The following is a 24,513-nucleotide window of genomic DNA, read 5'->3' as shown; positions in this document are numbered from 1 at the left end:
TACATATAAATACTAGCTCTTGAGATAACATATTTTTACTTACTTGCCAAAAAAAGACATATCATAATACCAACCTACCCCCCCCCCCCCCGCCCCTTAATCTTTACACCTTTTCCCTATAAAGTGGGAGTACAATTGCATGAGGTAAGCTTGTCATCATGCAGCCATCATTTGGGTAATTAGTCTGTTTTGAACTTCATATTTTAATTTTAATAAGATAATTTATAATTACACAAATATTTATAACTTATTTTTGTCAGATTAATTCAAATTTATGTTACATAACACTCTGGATCGAGGAAGGGTGCAATGGATATGTTATCAACCAATACATCTTCTTGCTATCCCTTCATTAAAGGGAGACATACTTCCCCACTAAAACTTTCTCTATTCCTAAGACGCAAATTCAAAATCTCTTATTAGGGATATAGATATCTCATCAATCTCATTATAACAATCCTCGATGATGCAATTAAATTTTCATCTTGGTTCTTTATAGGATATGTGCACGTAAAAATTTGACATTTGAAAATTTGAAAGGTAAATATTTTGTGTGCTACAGCAAATAAAAATAATTTAACGATATAAAATTATGTATATTGATGATATATATTACACAAACTCAAAAAGTTATCAATATGAATTAACACATTAGCTAGAGTTTCTTTTTTAACTAGTACGTTTCTTTTAGCACTTGACAAAGTCATTTTGAACTTCTACTTTCACAAGAATCAATAAATTTTAAAAAACAGTATCATTCTTTTAGAGACATGATTGACTGAAAACAGGGAAAAAGAAAAGAAAAAAGAAAGGAACAATATAATACAAAAAAAGTACATTAATCTTTTATAGACAACTTGCATGCAAAAAGAAGTAGGGTAGATCATGCGTATGAATGAATTGAAGTTGCTACTATGGTTTTTAGGCTATTTTGGTCCACACGTAAAAGATTGATTGGTTGAACATCTTTTATAAATTATATCGTGTATGTACATAAGGGAGAATCTATGTGGAAGGGTGAAGGTATTATTTTTGTTTTTAGACGACACTCAAAAAAATACATAAAATATATAGATGTGACCGATTTCAAACAGACAACCTAATGTACCACCCGTCCTTGGAATGAAGTTGATTTAGTTATGTTAGTTGATTTCATATTTGTACATTATAAGTATATTAGTATCTTTAGATGTTATAATGTGACATCACTTTCACTAACGTGTATCTATCTTTGATGGTGCCCCTATAATTCAACTTTAGATCCATTCATGATTGTTGACTTGAGCTCAACTAGCTAGATCATCAGCTTCTTCATCATTATGTCTTATAATAAGTGACTGATCAATGGTCCCAAAAGGAATAGTGAGATAATATATTTTGCAAGATTTTGATGAGTTAACCTAGTCCAAAAAATATTTTATATTTTAGTGTGATATTGATCATGCTAGGCTAAATTAGTACAATTTTTTTTTTGAAATGCTTTATACCATTTATATTCGTTTCACCAAATTATTTGCCTTAAAATACATGTTATAGAATTAAATCGGTCAAAAGATACTTTTAATATAGACATATTATCCACTTTGAGTCAACTAGTTAATTTCACACAATTTATTTTAAAAGATTTTATACTATTAATAATGGATATAATTTCTCAATATATTCTCGTAACACTTTATTCACCCACCCCACATATTTCTAACTAATTTTTAAACTAAGTTCACCAAAACTTGCTCTAATTATCATTAATAGCTTACATTAAAAATGGATCGAATACTAGAAGTGAGCTCTAATAATCGAAATGGCTAAAGGAGCCTGCTTTCATTACAACAAATAAATAATTTTACAGTACTAATATCTAGTGATATTTATAATAGACTATGAATATTTATATTCAATACTTTATATAAATGTCACTAAAGACTTTTAACGACTCTAGAATGCAATATATTAATTTAATGCCGCTAAATAAAAATATTTTTATGACAATAAAAATGAGAATTGAACTTTATGAGATAAAAATTTGAAATTTTTTATATTAGCTGTCACACTGCCATGACAGGAAAGGCTAACCATACTCTTCGTATATTTTGCTATTTTAGAGCTCAATGTGTTGAGTTTCTTGTCTTTTGTGAAATAAAATTATAGTGTCATTTGATTTGTATTATTGAATTGAAAAAGGATTATATTAAGATTCAAAATTCAAGTTTTATGAATTTAGTTTTAATATTTTTTTTAGTATTAAATCTAATAGATTTTATAATTATGAATTTAGAACTACTATATATTATATAATTTTAGTGATTTTTTTCCACAAAAATTTAATCATGTCTAAGTCAAACATATTAAATTCAAACAAACTTGATGCCTCAGTATTGGATCCGCCTCCAATCGTAACCTCTAGGGATTGAAGGAATATACAGGAAAAACTATCTAATTATACAAACATTCCTATCATATTTACTAATTCTCTCTACAGTTTGAAATACTTACATACTGTATCACTAATTAATAATTTTACACTAAATTTTAATTCAGATACACCTAGATACGTTAAATAGGAAAATCGAGAGGCGAGCGAGAATGGGAGGGAAGCAAGCGAGATTTGTTTATCCTAGATACATGTATCTGGCACTAGATACATCTATTTAGAATACCAGATATGCCAGAGAGATAGAAGAATTTTGAGCGAGATAGGAGGGAGGCGAGTGAAATATGTCTATGCATCCCAGATAAATGCGAATCCTATTGGATACAATTTATCCAAAACAAATTAAACTTAATTTTGACTCCATATATCCGAGAGACATGTATCTGGATGTATCTACATGTGCTAAATACATGTAGCTGAAGTAAATCTGGTAAGACTAGTAATATTGCAAACTTGCATGTATCCAAGTAATTAATTTCTAAATTAGTGAAATTTATGTGAGTTACCCATATATATACTCCCTCGTTCTGAGATGGTCCTTAATGTATAAATTTTGATTCCATTTGGTCCTTAATGTATAACTATGCTGAAACTAATCCTTAATATATTTTTAAAAATGATCAATTTAATCCTAAGTCATAAAAATAAAGACAACTGCTACTTTTGCTATCAAATAAACTGAGGCCCTCGAATTTTTCCTTCATACACAATTACTTAGCCCAATCCACGATATTTAACACTAAATTTTAAACTCCATTATATATATATATATATATATACCATAAATTGCAATATTTTTCAATTCTATCCTTGCGTCAAAAGTTTTTTTCTTGGCTTTTTTAGATTAAGAATTTTAATGTGGGTTCTCATAATAGATTAAACAATACAAAAAGGTACCTTTGCTTTGTAGTTTGATAGCTCACTTGTTAAAATCTTTGGTTTATTTTGACAGCAAAAATAGTGGTTATCTTTACTTAAGGCTTGGATCAAATTGATTACTTTTTAAAATACATTAAGAACCTAACAGAGTTGAGCTCGTACATTAGTTAATTTTACGATTTCAAATTATGAGATGAAATTGCACGACTAAACACCAAGGATCGTTTTGATCATTTTTCTCCCCTCTAACCTATTGAATAGGTATTATTGTCCGGAGAATTAAATAATTTTTTCATTTTTTTAAAAAACAATTTCTAAGTCCTTAGTCATGTTAACTTGTAGGAATATATATATTCTTATCCGATATTTAATATTTGTATTGCAACCTTATTAATCCAAATTTATGGCGCATTGAACTCATTCGGAGAAAACATTTCCTGTTAAAGATCTTTTCATAATCGAAAAAATCGAGAGGTCTACATTAAAAAAGGAACAGCTCCATTCATTATGCCCTATCCATATATGTGTATAATATACACTTCTTATGATTATAACAGGTCATTGGTGATATAAATGCAGATTTTGACATGAGAATTTTCTTATATAGGACACGATAACAGGTGGGGATCCTAAACTGTCTGCCTTTCTGTATACTATAATTCCCAAATTCATATATTAATTGTACTCACGTTTGTCACACAGAGATAAAAAAAAAAAAAAAAAAAAAAACTATTCTATGTAACACTAAAAATTAAATTGCTATTGAATTATAAGTATTTCTTCATTTTTACGTAAAGATTTGAATTTAAGACTTGAATATACATAAAATCGTTTTTGGTGAGAAACACTTTATTTTTAAAATATTTTTTTTTGATGTAAATCTAAATTAATAAAACTTCAAAAAAGATAGCAAACACGGAACGAAAAATCGAAAAAAAGGGCTATTTCAATGGGCACACAGCTCCAAGAGAATAGGACTTTCCAACCATGAATGAATGACCCACTCTCTCCAAGAATCATGTGAATGGCCTTATTGTTTCTTTTATCTTTAGTTAGAAATGAAGATGTACCAATTTTTTAAAAAAAATTGGTGTTAGAAATGGGCGAGGTGAGGGCAAAACGTAAATCTTGAGATGTGGATCATTAAATTCTAATTTATAATTTTAATTTACAATAAAAGACAGTCCGGTGCACTAAAGCTCCTGCTATGTGCAGAGTCCGGAGAAGAACCTGACCACAATCATGTGAATGGCCTTATTGTTTCTTTTATCTTTAGTTAGAAATGAAGATGTACCAATTTTTTTAAAATTTTTTATGTTAGAATAGGGCGAGGTGAGACGTTTTACTTAGTATAGGGCAAGACGTAAACCTCGAGACGTGGATCATTAAATTTTAATTTATAATTTTAATTTACAATAAAAGACAGTCTGGTGCACTAAAGCTCCCGCTATGTGCAGAGTCCGGGGAAGGGCCTGACCACAAGGGTCTATTGTACGCAGCCTTATCTTGCATTTCTGCCAGAGGCTGTTTCCAAGGTTTGAACCCGTGACCTCCTAGTCACATGACAACAACTTTACCAGTTATTCCTTCAATTTTAATTTACAATATGGTATAATAATATAATAACACAAAATTATAAAAATACATAAATAGTTTGAAATAATTACAAATATGATAACTCATAGAAAATAAAACTTCTAACATGACTATACAAGTATAAATAATCTAATATCTTAACTTTCTAATAATAAAAAAATCATTAGTTCTCAAAATATTTTTTATCATACTATACAATTTACCCCCTAAAAGAAAATAATCAATAAAACTTACTAGTATTATAATAAAAACATCACCCCATCATGAATAAAAATAAAATTATTTTCAAATGGCTCAATAAAATATAATAATTTTGAGACATATGACAAAATCATGAAGACCAATGATAAGTGAAAAAGTAAAATTTCTCTACGTATTTTTAAAAGAAATGTTACGTAATATATAATCACCTTCATAGTGTTACCAAATAGTAAAGATGTGATACTACAACTTGTTATTTGAGTTACTCACAATCTTCTTATCTCTATAGATTAAAAATTATTAAGTATCATTCATTTATACAAGAATTATGAGGGCCAACAATGTTAACTAAAGATTTTAACACATTATTTGTGTAAGATTTGTTAGGCAAGCTCCGAACGTTGGGCGTTGGGCGTGTTTAAGGTGTACAGTCGGGCACTTAAGGCGTAATTCTTGCAGAACTAAGTCCCACACTTGAGTCTTGGGGTGTTTTGCTAGAGCCCCGCCCCAGGGCTAGCCCCGAGGCGTGTTCCAATAGAGTTTTTTAAAATACTAATTAGAATATAAATTTATGTGTAAAAATTGATTAGATGAATAGATAAAAATATATAATGTTAAATATTTTACGGGGTTAATGCTAAAAATTTTAAAAATTGAATTCATAAAGTTTAATTTTAAATTCACCTTCAGATTCAAATTAGAAATAATTCTAACTCAAATTCATAAATTTAAATATATAATGTGGTAAATGCTAAGGCACTTAAAAGGTTAAGATAAATAATATGTTATAACAAGTCAAATTATGTTAATAGTGTAAAAACTTCTTTTTTATCATCTTTTTTTAAAACGGGTCATATTTCATTATCTAGAAATAATTTGGGTTTAAATTCCTTGGTTTCAAGTGTATTTAGAATAAATGAAGGGTAGTTATGAAAATAACATTGTGCAGAGCTACAGGATAAAATTGCATACAATTGATTTTTTGTGTCCCGCTCTTTTTTAGACTCGTCGCATAATGGAAACTTAATGTGTCATCCGCTGCTGCCGAGTCGACTTCTATGCCTAGTTTGGTCCGACACGATGGAGGATTTGTAACATGTTATGAGCATCGGGCTAAGAAGCGGTTGAACAACTCAAGAGAATCATCTCACCTTATTCCATGAGAATCATCTCACCTTATTCCATTATAAGGACAAAAGGGAAGGTTGTGAAGGTGGCCTCATCATTCATATCTTCGATCGGGTGAATGAAATTCTGACCAATCTGAATTTTCACGAGTATTAGCGGGTTTCTACGAGATCTCGAAATCACCAGCCACCTCAAGCTAATTCGTGATAAATCCATCAATTTCTTTGCAAAATGTCCATGATTAAAAATTACTGAATATTTTTTTAAAGTGTATTTAGAATAATAGAAACTATTTACGGTATATATTTTGAGTCTTGACTTATCACATGGTGCCTATGTTGCTTCTACGCTTACTCATTCAAGTAAATACTTATATTCTGTTTGATCAAGCTGATAAAAAATTAAAAAAATTGATCTTACATCTGAAACATAATTTTTAATAAAAGAGATTCGGATGAAATCCAATCTATTCCTCCCTTAGCTCCGTTCCCGACTGAATATGAGCTATATTAGTTGTACGTAATTTATGTAGAGTAGGAGAAATATGACACAAGGAATTCAAAACTTTTACGAGAAGTGACAGAGTCATGATATTCATTAACAGATTTTAAATATATATATATATAAAATAATTTTAATTATATATATAAATAGTGTAATTTTTCGTGGAGCGTCACTGATGACCCTGTTCACGTGGGTATAAATAAGGAGCCTCACTGAGAAGCTCTGCTCTGCTCTGTTTTTCATACATTCAGAAACTTCAACTTTTTTTTTTTCTTCAGCAATTCATTCATGAAGTTCGATCTCAAGAATCCATTGACGGGATTCGATGGAGACGACGACAACGACGCCGTTTCAGCTCTCTTCGCCGCCGAGTCCGATCACACGCCATCCTTCAAATCTACCGACGTTCACTCTTCCATTCGCCATCACTCCTTCACTCTCATTTCTCAAGTAAATATACTGTTCAAAATCATTATCTAATTTGTGCTAATTCAATTTTGTTTGATTCACTTTGTTCTTAGTTTTTTTCTGTTTTTTTGGGCAGGCAAAGTTTTCTTACGATATCGATCGATTTACTGCATACCTAGCTGTCAATTACATCGATCGGTTCCTATCCAAGCAAGTTGTTCTGGTAATTTATCTCATCAACTCATCGCTTAACATAAGCAACTGAAGAATTTGAAACCAGTGGCTGCATATGTATTTGCAGTGAAGAGATTAAAATGTGATTTTCACGATACAATAGTTGAAGATCTTATAGAAATTGTATCTGAAACACTGTCTGCGTATCTTTTTGCAGTAAATAGAATTAAAATACGATTTTCGCGATGAAATTAGTTGAAGATCTTAGGGAAATTTTACTTATATGAAGAATCTGTAACAATGTCTGCATATGTATATGTTGTAAAGAGAAATTTAAGATCGGAATTTCGCGATGAAATTATTGAAGATCTAATGGCAATTGTTGCTTATCTGCAGGAGAATAAGCCATGGATTGTAAGGATTCTAGTAATTGCGAGCCTTTCACTTGCTGCGAAGATGAGAAACATCAACAACTTATCGATCTCTCATATCATAAATCCACTATCCAATAATTCATCGATGAATCAATCTGAACATAGAGACGACGAAGGCTTAATTTTCGATTTGCAGTCTGTTCATCGAATGGAAAATTTGATTCTCACAACGCTCAATTGGCGGTTACGTTCCATCACGCCTTTTGCATTTCTGCAATATTTCAACTCGTTGTTTGAACTCAGTAATGACGATTCACTGAGTCAATCTCTAGAAGATCGAGCTTCAGATATCATTTTCAGCTCTCGTTACGGTACCGTATTGTGAAATCTCTCCTTGATTTGTCATTTGTCAAACTATCATCGATTATTTATCAAAATATCTCGAAGTTAATTAAACACTAAATATAATCGCCAAAAGGCACCTGATGTTTATAAAATTTCATCCACGTAACAACTGACTCATTAATTTGTAAAATTCATTTTCCAGTCAAATTTATTTTCATCCACATGGTAATTAACTTATGTTTTAATAAATAATTAGTGATAATTCAGGTAAAAAGCGAAAACATATAATAGATCATGTAGAAAATTTACAAAAAAAAACACTTTTAAATATGTTTTTGACCGTTTATCTTTTCTTTAACGATAATTAATTCTTTTAATTATGCACGTGGAGTGCCATTTGACACTATTTTTAAATAAAAAAGAGTGTACACCATGGACCATTAGATACTAGTCGAGGTATATTTTAATAAATATTTTCTCCATCTTATTTTAATTATCATGATAAAGTTTTGCACTATTTTAAAAAATATATTAATTAGGAGCGTTATTTGATTAATATACCCCTTATTAATTACTCCTTCCATTCCATATTAAATGAATTTTTGAGGAATTTTTCATTGTTCAAAATAATTGAGTTGTTCAAAGTTTAAGATAAATGTTTGAAACTTTTTTCATATTTACTCTTTCATTTATTGAAGTTTTATATTTTCTAGGAGATAAATCGCACTACTTGCACAATTATATTTCTAATTTTATAAAAGACAATAATGGAAAGTATGGTTCAAATTATGTCTTTGAATGTTTTTCTTAATATGTGTGTATTGCCGCATAAATTCACTCAAACATGGAATGGAGGGAGTATTTAATTTTTATCTATTGATATGTCTCTTAATTCTCGAATAATTAATGCTAAGGGCAAAGCTGGAAAAAGATAATTAATTTTTTTTTGATTATTTAAATTGACAAGTATTTTTAATATACATGGCAACTAATATGGAACGAAAGAAGTAATTGACGATAATTCAGATGAAAAATGCAAACACATAATAATTTAGATATAAAAAATTATAAAACCATAATATTGTGTGTTTTTAACCATTATCTCATCTTTATTTAATAGCACTAATTTCGTTCTTGATTACGATATTGTGAATGCTTGATTTTTGAATTATAGCGGTAATTAATTATCTCTATCTTTAAACTTTTTTTTGTTTAATAAACGTTAATCTTGTACTTAATTGCAGAAATTAAGCTTCTTGAGTACAAACCATCAATATTAGCGGCATCGGCGTTTCTGTGTGCAGCTCATGAGTTGATTCCCCTACAAGTTTCATTTTTCTTAGACGCAATTAACTCTAAATGTGGACATATATATAAAGTAAGATTCTCGTCGGAATTTCACAATTAAAGATTTTGAGATTTTTATTTTTTTAAAAAAAGTTTAAAATATTTTTGTGATTATATATAATTCATAAAAAAGTTACATATTTGACCGTTCGATCAAGATATTTATATTCACTAGCGAGTAAATTATTCATGTATTATTTATTTGATTGCTATTTTTTTTGATGGACGACTATTTATGCAGGAAGAACTTTTGAATTGTTGGAGTGTAATGGGAGAAATTTTTGTCGATGAAGTTTCTTTTAGCTCGTTGATGACACCGAACAGTGTGCCTGACCAAGAACGTACAAGTGAGAATGCTGATAGGAACAATAACAAAAAGCGAAGATTGAACGATTTTTGTAATAATCAAACGTTCCATATCTCTGAGGTTCAACACTGCTAAAAGAATTAGGGATGACAATTGTGTTGTGCGGATTGTTTAACCCTTAGCCCGCGAAGATTTCAACTCGCGCTATGTACATTGTGCGGTTAGTAAAAATTTCTGTGTCCGACCCCAACTTCACTTTGTTGGTGCTTACTCAAAAATGTGATGGGAACGTCTGATGGAAAAATAGAATGAAACAATTGCGGAGAACAAAATTAGAGGAAAATTGTACTCCCTTTGTTCCAACATTATTGCTCATTTTGATATATTTAACATATTTTTTGATTTTTGATTAATTGTTTTTTTTAAAAATTTCTGCATTTAATTAAAACAAAATAAAAATTGAAATGGAGGGAATGACTTTGTCCTCATGAATGGTTACAGATATTCTCTTTGCTGTGTCAAGAAACATGGAACACAGAGATAGTATTTTATTTCCCATTGTTTCTTTATCATACTACTTTGTGAAGTAATGCGATTACCAACTATTGCACTATTTAAAGATGTGGCGAAATAGATGAGATTGTGTATATTTTTAGTCAAGAAATTTCTGATGAAAATATATATATTTTCTCTTAAGAAATCATATGCTACATAAATTTAAATTAGTAGATGAGTGTTTAAATGTGAGAGAAGGTGGGGCTAAAAGAGATGAAACATTGAAGATATCCTATTTCTCTTCTAGCCGTCGGACTCTCTCTTATATCGATTTCTCAACTCATAATACGATACGCCGCTTTCACGGAGATTTTGGTCAATTTTAAATCCAATAGATATGTAATTAAAGCAATAATACTTCCTCCGTCATTTAAAAAATAATGAATAATGTGACTATATTGTCATAATACCCATATTAATTGATTTAAAATTATAGGTGTTTAAAAATAATTTCGAATTCAATCCCATACAATAAAAAAAATGTCACTAGTTTGAATCCAATCACGTATAAAGTATCCAAATAGGATTAGGCAGAGGTCAAAATTCTAACCTTCTAACACGACAGTCAGCCTCAAATTTCACTTTTCCTTCCACACATTTCGTCGAACACTTTCCGGGCATGGCATCACCGAAGAAGCCACCAACAGAATCCGACCGACCACCGACAGCCATCATGCACCAACCGGCATCTCCTCGCTTCCCGCCGGGAACACCTACATCCGGCGCTAATCGGAAGATCGCCATCGCCGTCGATCTCAGTGACGAAAGCGCTTACGCCGTAAAATGGGCTGTAGAAAATTATCTCCGTCCAGGTGACGCCGTCATCCTCCTCCACGTCCGTCCGACATCCGTCCTCTACGGAGCTGATTGGGGCGCTATAGACGTTTCTATTGACACAACGGATGAGAAATCGAAGCAGAAACTTGAAGAAGATTTCGACAACTTTACAAGTACAAAATCTAATGACTTAGCACAGCCGCTTGTTGATGCCAACATTCCGTTCAAGATTCGTATTGTGAAGGATCATGATATGAAGGAGAGATTGTGTTTGGAAATTGAGAGGTTGGGGTTGAGTGCTGTGGTTATGGGGAGTAGAGGGTTTGGGGCATCGAGGCGAAACACGGAAGGAAGGCTTGGGAGTGTTAGTGATTATTGTGTACGTCATTGTGTTTGCCCTGTTATTGTGGTGAGATACCCTGATGATAAAGATGGTGTTCCTGATGATGATGATGATAGTTTGGGTAATGATGGCTCAGCTAAAAAAGCGGCCGAGGTGCTTCATCCGGTGCCTGAGGAGGATTCGCTTTATCATAATGCATCGGATAAAGCCACAGGTATAACTTGATACTTACAAACTACAATGTGTATTTCGTTTGCTCAGCTTAATAAAAGTAGAATTAGCTTGTGAGATGAGACTGTGAACTGTATTCAATTAATCAAAGGAGTGGTATGGGGCATTTAATTAATATAATGCTGGTTGCAACAAAGGTTGTGACTTTATCATTTTTTAAGGACTAGGCGGTGTGTAGATTGTTTTGATCACCTAAGTTAGTTGTAAGTAATGCTATATGGAAGTATTTTGATTGATTGCTGTAGGAAACTGGGATTCTATTTGCTCTGGGTTGTGAATTCTGTTTTTCAAAATAATGTGATCAAAGTGGAAGTGGGACTGCTTTGGACTATTTTTTCCTTGAATAGAGGTTTTATCGGAAACATCCTCCCGACCTCTAAGGTAGGGGTAAGGTGTGCGTACACTCTTGTCTCTACACTCCCCAAACCCCACTTTGTGGGACTAGACTGGGTATGTTGTTGTTGTTGCTGCTGTAGGAAACTGGGATGGACAGATGTTTCTTGATTAGTTGAGCCTATGTTTCATTTTATGGAGATTCTGTGAATTGTACGTTCTGAGAGGGGTTGAAGGTTTCTCTGTTCTAGGATCGTCAATCTAGTTGCTTGGCTTTGTTGGAGTGAATGAAATGATTGAGATTGGGATTACCAGCAATAGTTACTGCACCTCTATCTCAAACATGTTGGGGTAACAGTGTAAAAACTTGGTAGATGTTACATGAAACTTAGCTTTGGCCAAGTATTTGTGCTTTTGGCTACACCTGTTTCTTATTTGATGATTTCTTCTCTTTCATTCGACCTTTTCTCTTTTTCATTTATGTTCGCTGATCTGTGTGTCAGTTGAACATAGTTGTTCTCCCTCCCATTTCTCTTTCTGGTTTACTTATCAGTAAAAGGAAAGTGCATCAGCTTCTATTTTTCTATGTGTTCCTTTTCCTGAAGGGGTATGCTGGTTATGTAAGCTACTACATTAAACAGATAGATGATACACCATTGGGCGAACTTTGGATTTCTGGGGCAAATTCGGAGATTGAATTTCTATTAGGATACAAAATAGGCTCATTTGTCTATTTTCTAGATTCGTAGATGACAGATATAATTAAAATGCTGTAAGTTGGTTGTAGTTGAAACACACACATCAAATATAAAGGAACCAACAGCAAAACAAGGGATTCTGATTCTGAATGTGAATAATTTGAAATAATGGGCTGAAGTTCCTGTTGGTCAGTGATATATAAGTTTTCATCTGCATCCTTTACCCTCCTTTTTCTTTCCAGCAGTTCCACTTTTGATGACTAATATATTTTGATGTGTAAACAATGTTCATTTTGGTAAATTTCTTGCTTCTTCCTCTGTAAGAGTCAACTAGTTACTCATTCAAGCTCCCTCGTCTGACGTCTCCTTTCCCTGCATATTTCCCATGCCTTCTGATTGGTAGAACCAAATTATTCTTTTCTTTGGCTTAAGTCATCGACAACCCCTTAAAGTTGTCTGCATGTTTCAGTTAGACAACCCAACTAAGACTAGTACCTATTGAGCACCTAAATTATTCAAAATGTGCCTATTAAACACAAAATGCCGATTTGAAAAAAAAACGTGTTTTGCACTTCCCTTGAGCGCGTGAAGAGATCTGAAATAGTATTTTTTTTATAAAAAAAGTTACACTTGTTCTTCTTTTATTAACACTTGGCACTATGGTTAACTTAAAAGAATTTTTTCTTCTTTCATCGACACTTTTTCCAAAAAAGAAAAGCAACCCCCCCCCCCCCCCCCGTCGTCTACTTCATCTTAATTTAATTTTCAAAGGTTCCTCCATTTTAGTTCCAACACTGTTTTTTTGTTGAAATTTTTTTTTTGTTGAAAAAAAATTATTTGTTTCAAATCTGAATCAACTAATTGAATATGTATGAAGAAAAAAGATAAAAGATTTTTACTCATCAGAGGGAAAAAAGTTAGCCAATGTCAGTCTATCGCCATTTTCGTGTCACTTCCTAACAAGCATTACCATTCAAATTAAAATGTAAACCCACTAAATTTATCAAAAATGATATCCGAAAACTTGATAGAATTAGAGTCCGTTTGGATTGACTTATAAATTACTTATGAGTTGTTTTCAGCTTTTTTGAGTGTTTGACTGGCCAACTTTAAGTCATTTTGTGCTTAAAATAAACCCCAATAAATAATTGAGTTTTGTTTGGATGAACTTATTTTAAGTAGCTTATAAGTCAAAAAAATAAATTGGGCTGCACCTATTTTTTTTAAAACTTATAAGTAGTTTTCAACTTATAAGTTACTTAAAATAAGTCCATCCAAACAGTCTCTTAATTTGTGAGCTATCAATTTCTTTTTGACATCGATCTACAAATGAGTAAACCGTTGGCAAACTCCCTTTCTTCTACCAATCTTTCTCTATATCTTTCTCTGTGACATATCAAGTATTGGAAAATATTTTTTATAAAAGAAATTGAATTTTAAGTTTTTTGAAAAGAAATTGGATTTTGTAGATTGGGAAAGAATGTATTTTGGGAAGAAGATGAAGAAGAAAGGGGGTTGGGCAGGGGTGGGGCCGGGTAGAATAATGTTGACGTTTTCATTTTTTTTTTTTAAAAAATAGATAGAAAATGTATTTGAAATAATTTTAAACATAAATTTATTTTTCCTATAATTTTGGGGGCCTAGTGCCACGTGTTATTTTTTTAATTCGTCATTTTTGCCATGTCACCACGAGTGCATCACACACTCTTCGTATTTTTTGCTGATTATCAAAAAATGGCAAATAGGAACAACTTTTGTATAGTTAAAAGTGTTCAATAGGTACTAGTCTTAGTTTTGGTGTTTAAGTGAATTATGCGGACAACTTTAAAGGGCCATTGATAACTTTAAACCTTCTTTTTTTGTTTTAGTGTCGTACTCTACTCAAATGACTGAAAGCGGTAACCAGAAAAGATATATTACATCACCCACTTCGAACTATTGATTCTAAATAAGACATGGGTAAGGGGGGACCTTTGGATATCTTTAATTTGGGTTGAAAAGCTTTCAAGAATACACTTTGCAAAGCGCATGACCTTGTGACAACACAAGGGCTGATGAATGATTTCAAGCAGTCCTTACAATCATCAACAAGATTTATGGAGTCTTTACAACACATTTATGAGATGTTATGACCATGTTATCAACATAAACAACAATAGAGGATTGCTTGAGGCCGAGAAATATATTTCCATGAGAAGAATACTTGTAAAATACTAAATGATCTGCTTCACTCAAAAACGTGCCAAATCGTTTCACAACAACACTAAATCAATCACATTATGCTTTTGGAGATTACCTGAGACCATGAATGGATAGGGACAAGTCAGTCACTGATCCAGCTACTCCTTGTGGTTGTTTTATATAAATTTCCTCATAAGTTTCTTCATACAAGGCATTATCGAGGGATTTTAACTCTACTGTTGTTTATCAAAAAAGCATTACTCTACTATTCGTACTGTTGTTCGAGATGGGACAATTGAGGGCCAAGGGAGTCAAATCTGTGTTGGTGCCTTGATGGGAGCCCATAATCAGAATTCGACGACTTGCAGACAGTTTAAACAATCGTCTAACACCTCAATTTTGGGAACCTTCAATTGGTAGAAGCAAGTGGGGGGGAGGGGGGGGGGTCTCCTATGGAAGGAGGTGCAGATTGGGGAACCAAGTGTTGTGGTAGTGGAAAATGCTCAACCTTTATCCATCGTCGACGGAAGGAAGAAAATGCCTGAATGGTTCTTGGATAGATTTCTAAAGTTTCAGAAACCTTTAGGTGTCTCATTTGTGGGGAGGAAGACATGGCCCATGGGTATAGAACTGATCATTAACTTAAAACAAGAGTCAAGAATAGCAAATGATTGAGGGTAAGGAGGAACAGGAGATTGATAGAAACACTAGAAGGAAAGGTAACATTGTGGTGTACCATGTACATGAGGAGGTATGCGAAAAAACAAATGGTTAGGATGGAGAGGAAGGGGGGGATGGAGGGGAAGGATATAGGATAATGAGGTAGCCTATAGGAATCTGTTCACCTAGGTCCCCAATGTTTTCAGATGGGAAAGGGTTGGAGGGAGAAAGGCGAACAAGATAGAACAAATTTTCAAGGACTTGGTAAGTCCCAAGTGTGGGTGTGTGTGTCTAGGGAAATGGATGAGGAGAGTTCATTTCAAATGCAAGTCCAGGGGATTAGAGTTTGACTTTGTAGTGACAGTCTGAAGAAGACAAACAAGACACATGAGTGTATGCTTATCATGAACCCTCCTGGGGATAGTTGGTGATTGAAAAGAGGCAACGAAGAGAGAGCAAGAGAGAAGAGGTGGGTGGCTGGTGGATACAGTTGTAAAGAGGAATCACTGGGGAGGGTACTCTAAGCTGGCAAAACAGGCTGGAGACTTTGTAGAGGGTGGTGAATAAAGAGATTTTTTTTTCCCCTTCTTTATCCTAACCTTGTATTTGTTTGTATTTCATTTAGTTTTCACTTTCGCCCTTCTGAAAGGTTGACTGTTTCTCACTATCTGGAGATGACAACATTTTGGAAGGACTAGGTTTGAGCCTGTGTGTTTGCAATGTGCCTGTGTGTTTGTTATTTAACTAGAAAGCGTTATGGTTGAGCAGTGAATTTTTCATACCTGTGGGTTGCTCTACCAAGGTTTTGAAATTTTAATCTAGTGCTGAACTTTTCATCTTGTTTATCTCCATTGATGATGTAGACTTCCAGGTGCTTAATTTGTTATTTCTCTTCTTGCATCCTTTACCTATACTGCTCGCTGGTCTGACATTCATTTAAGTTTAGTGTGATAATAGGATTCAAGGATTCACCACTAAAACTGGGTGTGATTTTTCAGCATACCACCATTATATGGTATGGCATATTGTTGCATAAGTGTAGCTTTTCATTGGTGAGTTAGATGCTGTGCTGTTAAGCTACACTAAAATGACTCAATATTTTTAATTAATTGTCGATTTGTGTAGAAAAGTCTTGTGCAAGTTATTTATATGAGAGGCATGCGTAAACACTTCGCTCGTCTACTGCAATTTTTTGTGCTTAGTATGCATATACAATTATTTGTAGTTCTGACTAGAGGCCCAGGGCCCTCTTTGAAAGTCGTCTTTTTTTTCATTTACACACTACAAGACGGGCATGAAAGAAAACATAAGTGTGAGTATATCTGATTTCAAACTGACTGTCTTGAGTCCAATCTTTCATACTTATGCTGAAAAGTTGTTTGACAACATGAGGCATGTCTAAAATCCATGGAAACAATTCTTTACAGTAAAAGATGGAAAATTGTCAAGTGGGCACATATGGTTCAAAAAGAAAATGACATATCTTGTTTTCTCCTTTCTTGTGGACAGATTTTTGTTTCCTATGTTCTTTTAAAAACAATTAGCAGAACTGGACACATCCATATACATCAAGTGCCTATTGCAAGAAATAATATGTAAACCTACACTACAGGAAAAAGTATACGTACCAGGAGACTCAATATATATGCAGGCTAAGAGTTTCTTTCATTTTAGAACAATATCCTCTCCTTCCATTTGTGTCATGAACGGGAGATATAAAATATATATTGTGCATTGTTCTGGATGACATAACTGATCACCTAGCTGACTTTGCATGATGCAGATACGGAGAAGGCTTCTTGAATAATGAAGATGGGTGTGCATGTTTCAATACTGACAGAATGGCCTTCAATGGTGTTGAGTACGCCAGTGAGAAATGAATTTGGTGGTTCTCTGTGCCTTCTTTCCGCTAGTTGTCCTCTGCTGTGCTTCAAGTTCGTTAAGTCTGGAACAATTGATATTGTTCATGAGCTACTCCTTTATTCTCTCTTTCTTTTTCATTTTCCTTTTCTCTTTTGGAGGCGTGGGACCGTTGTTTTAGTTTTTTGAATTGGCTGCCTGTTTTCTATGTGCAATAACCAACTTTCTGGAGCTGCTATATAAGTTAACGGTTCTTGGTTGTTTGCTGTTCTCTTTTCCCTTTTGTTTGCTTCATTCTCCTTGCTAATAGGAGGCTGCTGTTCTACATTGCGTATGAGTTTGCTATTTACTTTGAATTCTATCTATGTTGCTCCGTCCCTCCAAGATTGCTGCTGCACCCATGTTGGATCCTAAAACAAGCATGGTTTTGGAGGATTCGGCACAACCCTAACAATACTTTTGAATAGTCCCAAGTAACATAGATTTCTAGTATAAGTCTCAGAAATTTGAACAAGAGGCTTCATAGAATAGTTCTATAGTTCTAATGTACATATATGATTCTAAGCTGGATGAAATAGAATGATTCGCACTTTTTAAATTTGAGAGTATTAACTTAATTAGGAAGGTAAACAAAGGTAAATGCTCCATATAATCTTGTTATTCTCAAACAAAAAAAATAACATCAAGAAGAAGAAGGTGCAACGAGGAAACGATAAGTTGCCATTCATGGTCTTGCAAAAATATTTTGTGTTTTATTTATCGATCTCCAGAAAATGAACATTTGTAATGTCCCATGAAATCGATCTCCCCATTGCGTGAAGAAATTCGAAATTCGAAATTCATTTACCTTCCTCTTAAGTTGACACACTAAAAGGTGGAATACTTTGTTCAAACCTGAAAAAATTACCAGGATCCACTTTGCTTTTCACCTTTGCTAACCTCACAAAATTACCACCAAAATATTTTTCACCCCAAACTCTAGAATTTGAATATCTATATTCACCATCATTTTCCCCAAAATCAAGATCCCTATAATTGAGATAACCCCTTCTTGGAGAATGTGACACAAATGGCTTCATTTTCTCATAAAGTTCCCTTAGCCATTGAATCTTCTTGCTAGATATATTTTCACTATTATCATCCCAATTCACCATATATTGAATGTTGAACAAATTTCCCTTCCTATGAGGAAATGGAATTTGGAATTTCGAAATTTCATCCATTCTTCCACCTAATGGATCAAATATCATCATAGGCCTTTCTTCATCGCGAAACATTGTTCTAATCATCCCCCATACCTCTTTTGGCAATGGACTCTTCACAAAATCAGACGTTGCCTTATAGTAATTCTTTATTTTTGGCATGGTCGTGTTCACCAAAAATTCAATCGAATCGTTTGTCCTCTTGGATGCAAAATACAACGTTGTGTGAATCCAAGGGACTTCAAAGCATTCTTTTTTTATACAGGACAATTCTATCAAGCAATTCACTATTGGATCTTGAAAGCAATCTTTTGACACTAGCTCGAATTCAGGGAAAGTTTCATTCAACAATGGGATTAATTCACTCACTCTACCAACAAACAATCCTTGAAATGAAACTTGTACTATTTTTTTGCTTCCAATTCCCATATTTTGAATCAAGACTCTCATGAACAAATCACAAGGCAATTTATGTGACACGTTTTGCCATCTCTGGAGTAAATTTATAGTCTCTCCATGTAATTTTCGACGTATTGTGAAAGTAGTAAGCTTTGATGGTATGCGTACTAATTTAACTTTCCAAGCTAAAATAACACAAAAACTCGATCCTCCACCTCCTCTTATAGCCCAAAACAAGTCTTCTCCCATCGATTCTCTATCAAGAATTTCTCCATTTACGTTCATTACACGTGCATCAAGGACATTATCTGCTGCTAGACCAAATTTCCTCATCAAAGTACCAATTCCACCACCACTAATTATCCCACCACTCCCAACACTTGGGTACAATCCCCCTGGAAATGCAAGATTTTCGCCTTTTTTCGCGATTTCATAATAAAGTTGCCCCATTGTCACCCCTGTTTGAATCCAGGCCGTTTCGTCGTTTTTGTCAATAAAAATGTCATCTAGGTTGAATAAATCCACGATAACGAATCGCTCCCCTATTTCAGAGCGAAAAGATAGGCCTTCATAGTCATGGCCACCACTTTTCACTCTAATTTGTATGCCAAATTTTTGGCTACAAAATATAATAGCCCCGATTTCCGATTCATTTTTCGGGGCTATTATGAAAATCGGATGTGAAGATGAAGAATTTAGCCACCTTGGGTTTTTCTGACCATATTCTAAAAGAGATGAATATGTTGGTGATTTTGGAAAATGTATATGTTTTTTTATATTTTTGTCTGAAGTATGGCTATAAATGCAATCAAGAAACTCTTGTTGAGCACTACTTTCAATAAAAATCAAGAATAAAACCAAACTTTTTTGAAGAAATTGAAAATATCTTCCCATTTTTCGAAACGAGTTAAAGCTACTAAGCTATTAGTTTGTTGTTGGAGAACTCAATATAAACAAAGAAGAAGAAGAAATTCGAATTTCTCTTGCTCGTTTTATTTAGGTAAAGCAATCTGAATTCTCGATAGAAAATGAAAGAAGCTATAGGCAAATGGCTTTTTCTATGGTGTCCAAAATCTAGTTGAGATGAACGTTACAATCAAACTAAATTATTTAGGTTACTTTAAAAATTGAATTAAAAAAGATGAGTTAATGATAAAAAAACACATTTGAAACTATTATGTTTTCGTGAGTTTCATGCGTCAAATATCAATTTGTTTTCTTTTATTACCTGAATTATTTTCATTTATGTATAAGAACACATTTCGAAGTTGATTAGGCCAACTATTGGTTATTTTCTTTTCGTATCTGAACTATCACCATCTACTCAACTAAGTGTATTTTAATATATAGATGGTGAAAAAGCTAACAATTCAAGAAAAAAAATGAAATGATTGGAAATAATTAATAGTTAAAATAAAAAACTCACGAAAAAATGATACTTCAGATATTTTATTTTATTTTAATATTATTTCTAAAAAGAATCTAGCAAACGTTACAGTCAGACTTTAAAATCTGGTCATCAGCATGGAATTTTTGAATTTGAAAGTCCAAAACTATGTTTGTCAGTATTATTGGAAAAATGAAAGAGCATTTAGTCATAAAATATATTTTTGAGCATAGGAATAATATTATTTATTGAATATTGAGCTGGCAAGGACCATTTGGATTTTGGCTGTAAGCTAAAAAAATGACTTATTTATCGTAGGGAAAATTATGTGCATTGATAAACATTATTAGTAAATTATTTAATATAACTATAGTTTTAAAAAATTATGTGAATTGGTTTAATGAAATTTTCTATTATATAAATCTGGGACTCATATAAAATCTCTAAAGTAAATCTGGAAGCGAATATATAAATCTATAAGTAAATATATAAATTTGGAAGCGAATATATACAAATATGGAAGCAAATATATATAATCTCTTTTGAAAGTCCAATTTGTATAATGCAGCGAGATATACAAACGAAAATTGGCATAGCAACTGAAATATAGTTATGAAACTTAATTAAATAAACTGTAGCTAGGGAGCCTATTATTAAATCTTTGCTATTTTTGAAAGTTCCCCAAATGTATTAGACTATTAGCGCACGCGCTCTCTCTCTCTATATATAGAATACATAATATCTTTTTGGTGTTACTTCTTTGGCCATGTTAGCTTTAATTTAAGCGGTTCCTAATAAATTGCGAAGTCAAATTTTTTATTAAAATATTTAAAATTTAATTTATATGTATACAAATATATAATATTAAACTTATATACATAGTATAACTAGTAATAATTATTTTTTTTCAAATTATTATATCTCGAGACTTTCTATGAGTAGTTGCTTATTGTAGGTCGATTTAATTGACGAGGTAAAAATAAAAAAAACTTCGTAACGGCAAGTGTAGAAGTTAACCTCCTTTTTTATATGAGATATAATTATTTATATGTATTGAATAGATTTTTTAAAAATATAATATAGGATCTAAATCAAAGTTAATGATTATGTCGAATAGTAAATAGAACTGTAACTTCGTCCGACCAACATGTGGTCAATAATGCATGAAGTCTTTTTTTAATCTCACATTAAACCACTTGTACATGACAAAGAGCACAAGAAAATGAAGAACTACATATGTATATCCATGTCCCAACTATAAATAACATTTTTGCATATTTACGGGACGATAAACAAAATAAGAAAAGCGTTATAACTGCTTAGATAGAATAAATAGATGTGGCCCAATAACTAAAGACGAACTATAGTTAAATTAAGTTGAGATAATTTGCAGTCACAGGTTCGAACACGTGGGATGCAGAAGTCTCAATAAGTTCCATTTGCCATTTCAAGAGATGCATATAGACAATCCAATCTCCATTTCCTTTAGGGCTCGGCATTGGCATCACATATCCCGCTTTTCCGTCCCACGGAAAATGATACGACCAGAAGGCTGCCTTACCCCATCCGAAATTAATCTTGTTCGCTGGAAAATGTTGCCCCGATGACACTACCACCGCCGGTCCATCACTATCCATGGCATATATTTTTGCCATGGATGGGTCAGGACGATGTGCCTCAACCCAATCTATCAATCCAAGAAAATGTTCTTGTGTTTTCGCGATATCAACAAATTCATGGACTACATTTGCCACCCAATTCAACGACTTCTCTTTTAGCTCCTCAACTTTTCTCTCTCCAAATGGGATAGAGAGTACATTACCAAAATACCTTTTTAGTGACTTGTCTTGATTATCATCTACATTATTACTTATCAATCTAGTTCGACCATCTACCACAATACCAAACCTAAAATTGTTGAAACTAGATGTTTCTTTATTAATTCCACATGCAATAGCTTTCCAAAGGAAAGCGCTGAATGATTCAAATTTAGACCTCTGGGACTTTGTGCCTTTTTGGTCACGACAATTGGCTAGTGATTGAAGGTGCTCGATTTTGTCACCCGTGACATAGTAAATTCGACTAATCATGACTTGATCATTAGGGTTAAGGATTTCGGGTTTCGTGGGAATTAGGGTTGGTATTGGTATGTATAAGTCATTGATTGAGTCATCGTAGTAACCAGGATGTCGCGGAAAAAGGGACGATCGTCGGAAAGACGGGAGCTGAGAGAGTGGCTTGGATTGAGCTAACTCAGACCATGACACAAGAAACAAGTTGGCTGAGTATGCATCAGCAACTCTATGATCAAATGTGCAACCCACAATTATTCCTCCACATTTGAGTTGTGTAACCTGTACTAAAAAATTGGGTAAAATTTCATGGAATTAAATAGACAAAACAAAAGGAAAATGTTAGGGTTGTCTACTTTTATTTAAAATAGTCGTAATTCATTCATCTTAATTTACGTGTCATACTTTTTTTAAAAAATTTGTTTACAAAAAATCATCTTCTTATGTACTTCATTTGTTTCTATTTACTTGTCAAATATTTTCTAATTTAATTTTCTTTTTTACTTGTCAATTTTGACAAATCAAGAAAAGACAAATTTTTTCTTCCTATTATACCCTCAATTTATTAATATTGAGTTAATGTCTTTAAAAAATGTAGTGAGTAAATATGTTTAAAATTCTATCAATTAATATGGGTAAAATGATAAACTCAGTATACCAATCATTGTTTTCTTAATAGGTGTGTCAAGTCAAAATTTGACAAGTAAAAAGAAACGGAGGGAGTATTTAATATTACAAATTTCAAAACTTCACTTATTTTTAAACATTGTGATAATTTTCTCAACAATCAAGATTGAATATTTTTGCTCATGAAGAGTACATTATTAGTTAAGTAAATAAAAGTATGTTTAATCTACTCACTCCGATCATTTTTTATTTCTAACTATTTAAAAAAAATAGATTTTCACTTTTATTTGTTACTTTTAACATATCAAGAAAAGATAATTATTTTATTTATGTTTTACCCTCAACATTAATAACTTATTCCCCAAATTATTTTTCAAACATCAGCTATTATGGATATTGTGATAAAAAATAATATCAATTATTGCTTCTTAGGGCGTGCAAAGTCCAAACTGGATAAGTAAAAGTAAACAAAGGGAGTAACAACTTAGCTTATCTTATTCGAGATAGTCATACACTTAAGATGGTATTAAAGTAGACAAAGGTACTATATGAAGTTGAATCTCATCGTTACTCATTATTGAAAAACAGAATATTTTTTGTGTGTTTGGCTCTTGAAAAAAATAGGCCCTTATATGAAGAAGTAGGTTCATGTTTTGAAGTTTATAGATGGAAGATTTTAGTACTTTAAATTTAAAGTTACTAGATAACCAGAATTGTACATCTTCCCTTAAATTTGTCATGAGAGCTTTTAAATCAGATTGTTCACACACTTCAACAAGTAATAATATTTTCAAATCATGTTTTGAAATATCGATCTTAAAAACAATCTTTCTATTTCACACAAATAGCAGAATTAATGCGTATTACTGAATATGTTATTATCTTTGTTGTTGTCGTGGACTTTGTTATGTTGGGACATTTGCAAAGTCACATGCATGAAAACAAAGGAGAAATTGTTAATTTGCACATAATTAAGACATATTTTACCTGAATAGCAAGAACACCATGCTTCTTTTTAGGAACAAATTTCCCCTCAATGCTTTCATCTGGATTATAAAAATTAATCTCTTTGAGCTCAACATTAGCAAAAGCTTCAATAAAAGAAACACCACCATTATTGCAAAGAAGCTCCGGTTCTCCGGCTGAATTTCGAACAATTTGTCCAGAAAATGCATAGTAAGAAACTAATGTTTCAGCCAAAGAAGTTCTGAGTATTTTTACGATTGATCCAAATTCTAAATTTATATTATTTTTCTCCGATATAATAATGGGATTTAGATAGCAGAATATAACTCCGACCTCTAATGGAGGCAAGAGTAAATCAAGATTGGATAATGGTAACCAATGTTCTTGCATTGGCAAAACTGCTGCCACTACTTCAGTCTTGATCACTTTCACATTGAACATCTCTTCTTCTTTTTTTGTTTGGGGTAAAAGGTTCTTGATATATAGTTTGTGTAGTGGTGGTTTGCTTTAGAGGGATGGATGGATGGA

General features: G+C 32.7%; 4 protein-coding genes across 4 annotated transcripts; 2 read left to right on the top strand and 2 right to left on the bottom strand.

Annotated features, from left to right (window-relative positions):
- The first annotated feature begins 6,938 nt into the window (after window positions 1–6,938).
- LOC129895385 (putative cyclin-D6-1) lies at window positions 6,939–10,099 on the top strand. Its single transcript, XM_055971097.1, has 5 exons — window positions 6,939–7,189; window positions 7,284–7,370; window positions 7,718–8,066; window positions 9,285–9,418; window positions 9,629–10,099. Exons 1-5 carry the CDS (start codon window positions 7,028–7,030, stop codon window positions 9,827–9,829), a joined length of 933 nt encoding a protein of 310 aa, XP_055827072.1. The 5' UTR covers window positions 6,939–7,027; the 3' UTR covers window positions 9,830–10,099.
- A 618-nt stretch (window positions 10,100–10,717) lies between these two features.
- On the top strand, window positions 10,718–17,593 carry LOC129895776 (universal stress protein PHOS32-like). Its single transcript, XM_055971539.1, has 2 exons — window positions 10,718–11,583; window positions 17,256–17,593. The coding sequence occupies exons 1-2, from the start codon at window positions 10,869–10,871 to the stop codon at window positions 17,273–17,275; spliced, it is 735 nt and encodes a 244-aa protein (XP_055827514.1). The 5' UTR covers window positions 10,718–10,868; the 3' UTR covers window positions 17,276–17,593.
- Window positions 17,594–17,982: 389 nt separating this feature from the next.
- LOC129896896 (berberine bridge enzyme-like 22) lies at window positions 17,983–19,773 on the bottom strand (the record flags this gene model as incomplete). The annotated part of the gene is made up of 1 exon (XM_055972882.1): window positions 17,983–19,773. A coding segment is annotated over one exon (1,587 nt), but the record flags the coding sequence as incomplete, so codon positions are not given.
- A 1,661-nt stretch (window positions 19,774–21,434) lies between these two features.
- Window positions 21,435–24,513, bottom strand: LOC129896895 (coniferyl alcohol acyltransferase). Its single transcript, XM_055972881.1, has 2 exons — window positions 24,007–24,513; window positions 21,435–22,674 (listed from the first exon to the last, which is right to left on the bottom strand). The coding sequence occupies exons 1-2, from the start codon at window positions 24,424–24,426 to the stop codon at window positions 21,688–21,690; spliced, it is 1,407 nt and encodes a 468-aa protein (XP_055828856.1). The 5' UTR covers window positions 24,427–24,513; the 3' UTR covers window positions 21,435–21,687.

The sequence above is a fragment of the Solanum dulcamara genome, chromosome 7 (genome assembly GCF_947179165.1).
Source record: "Solanum dulcamara chromosome 7, daSolDulc1.2, whole genome shotgun sequence".
NCBI lineage: Eukaryota > Viridiplantae > Streptophyta > Magnoliopsida > Solanales > Solanaceae > Solanum > Solanum dulcamara.
This window is presented reverse-complemented; position numbering and strand designations above follow the sequence as displayed.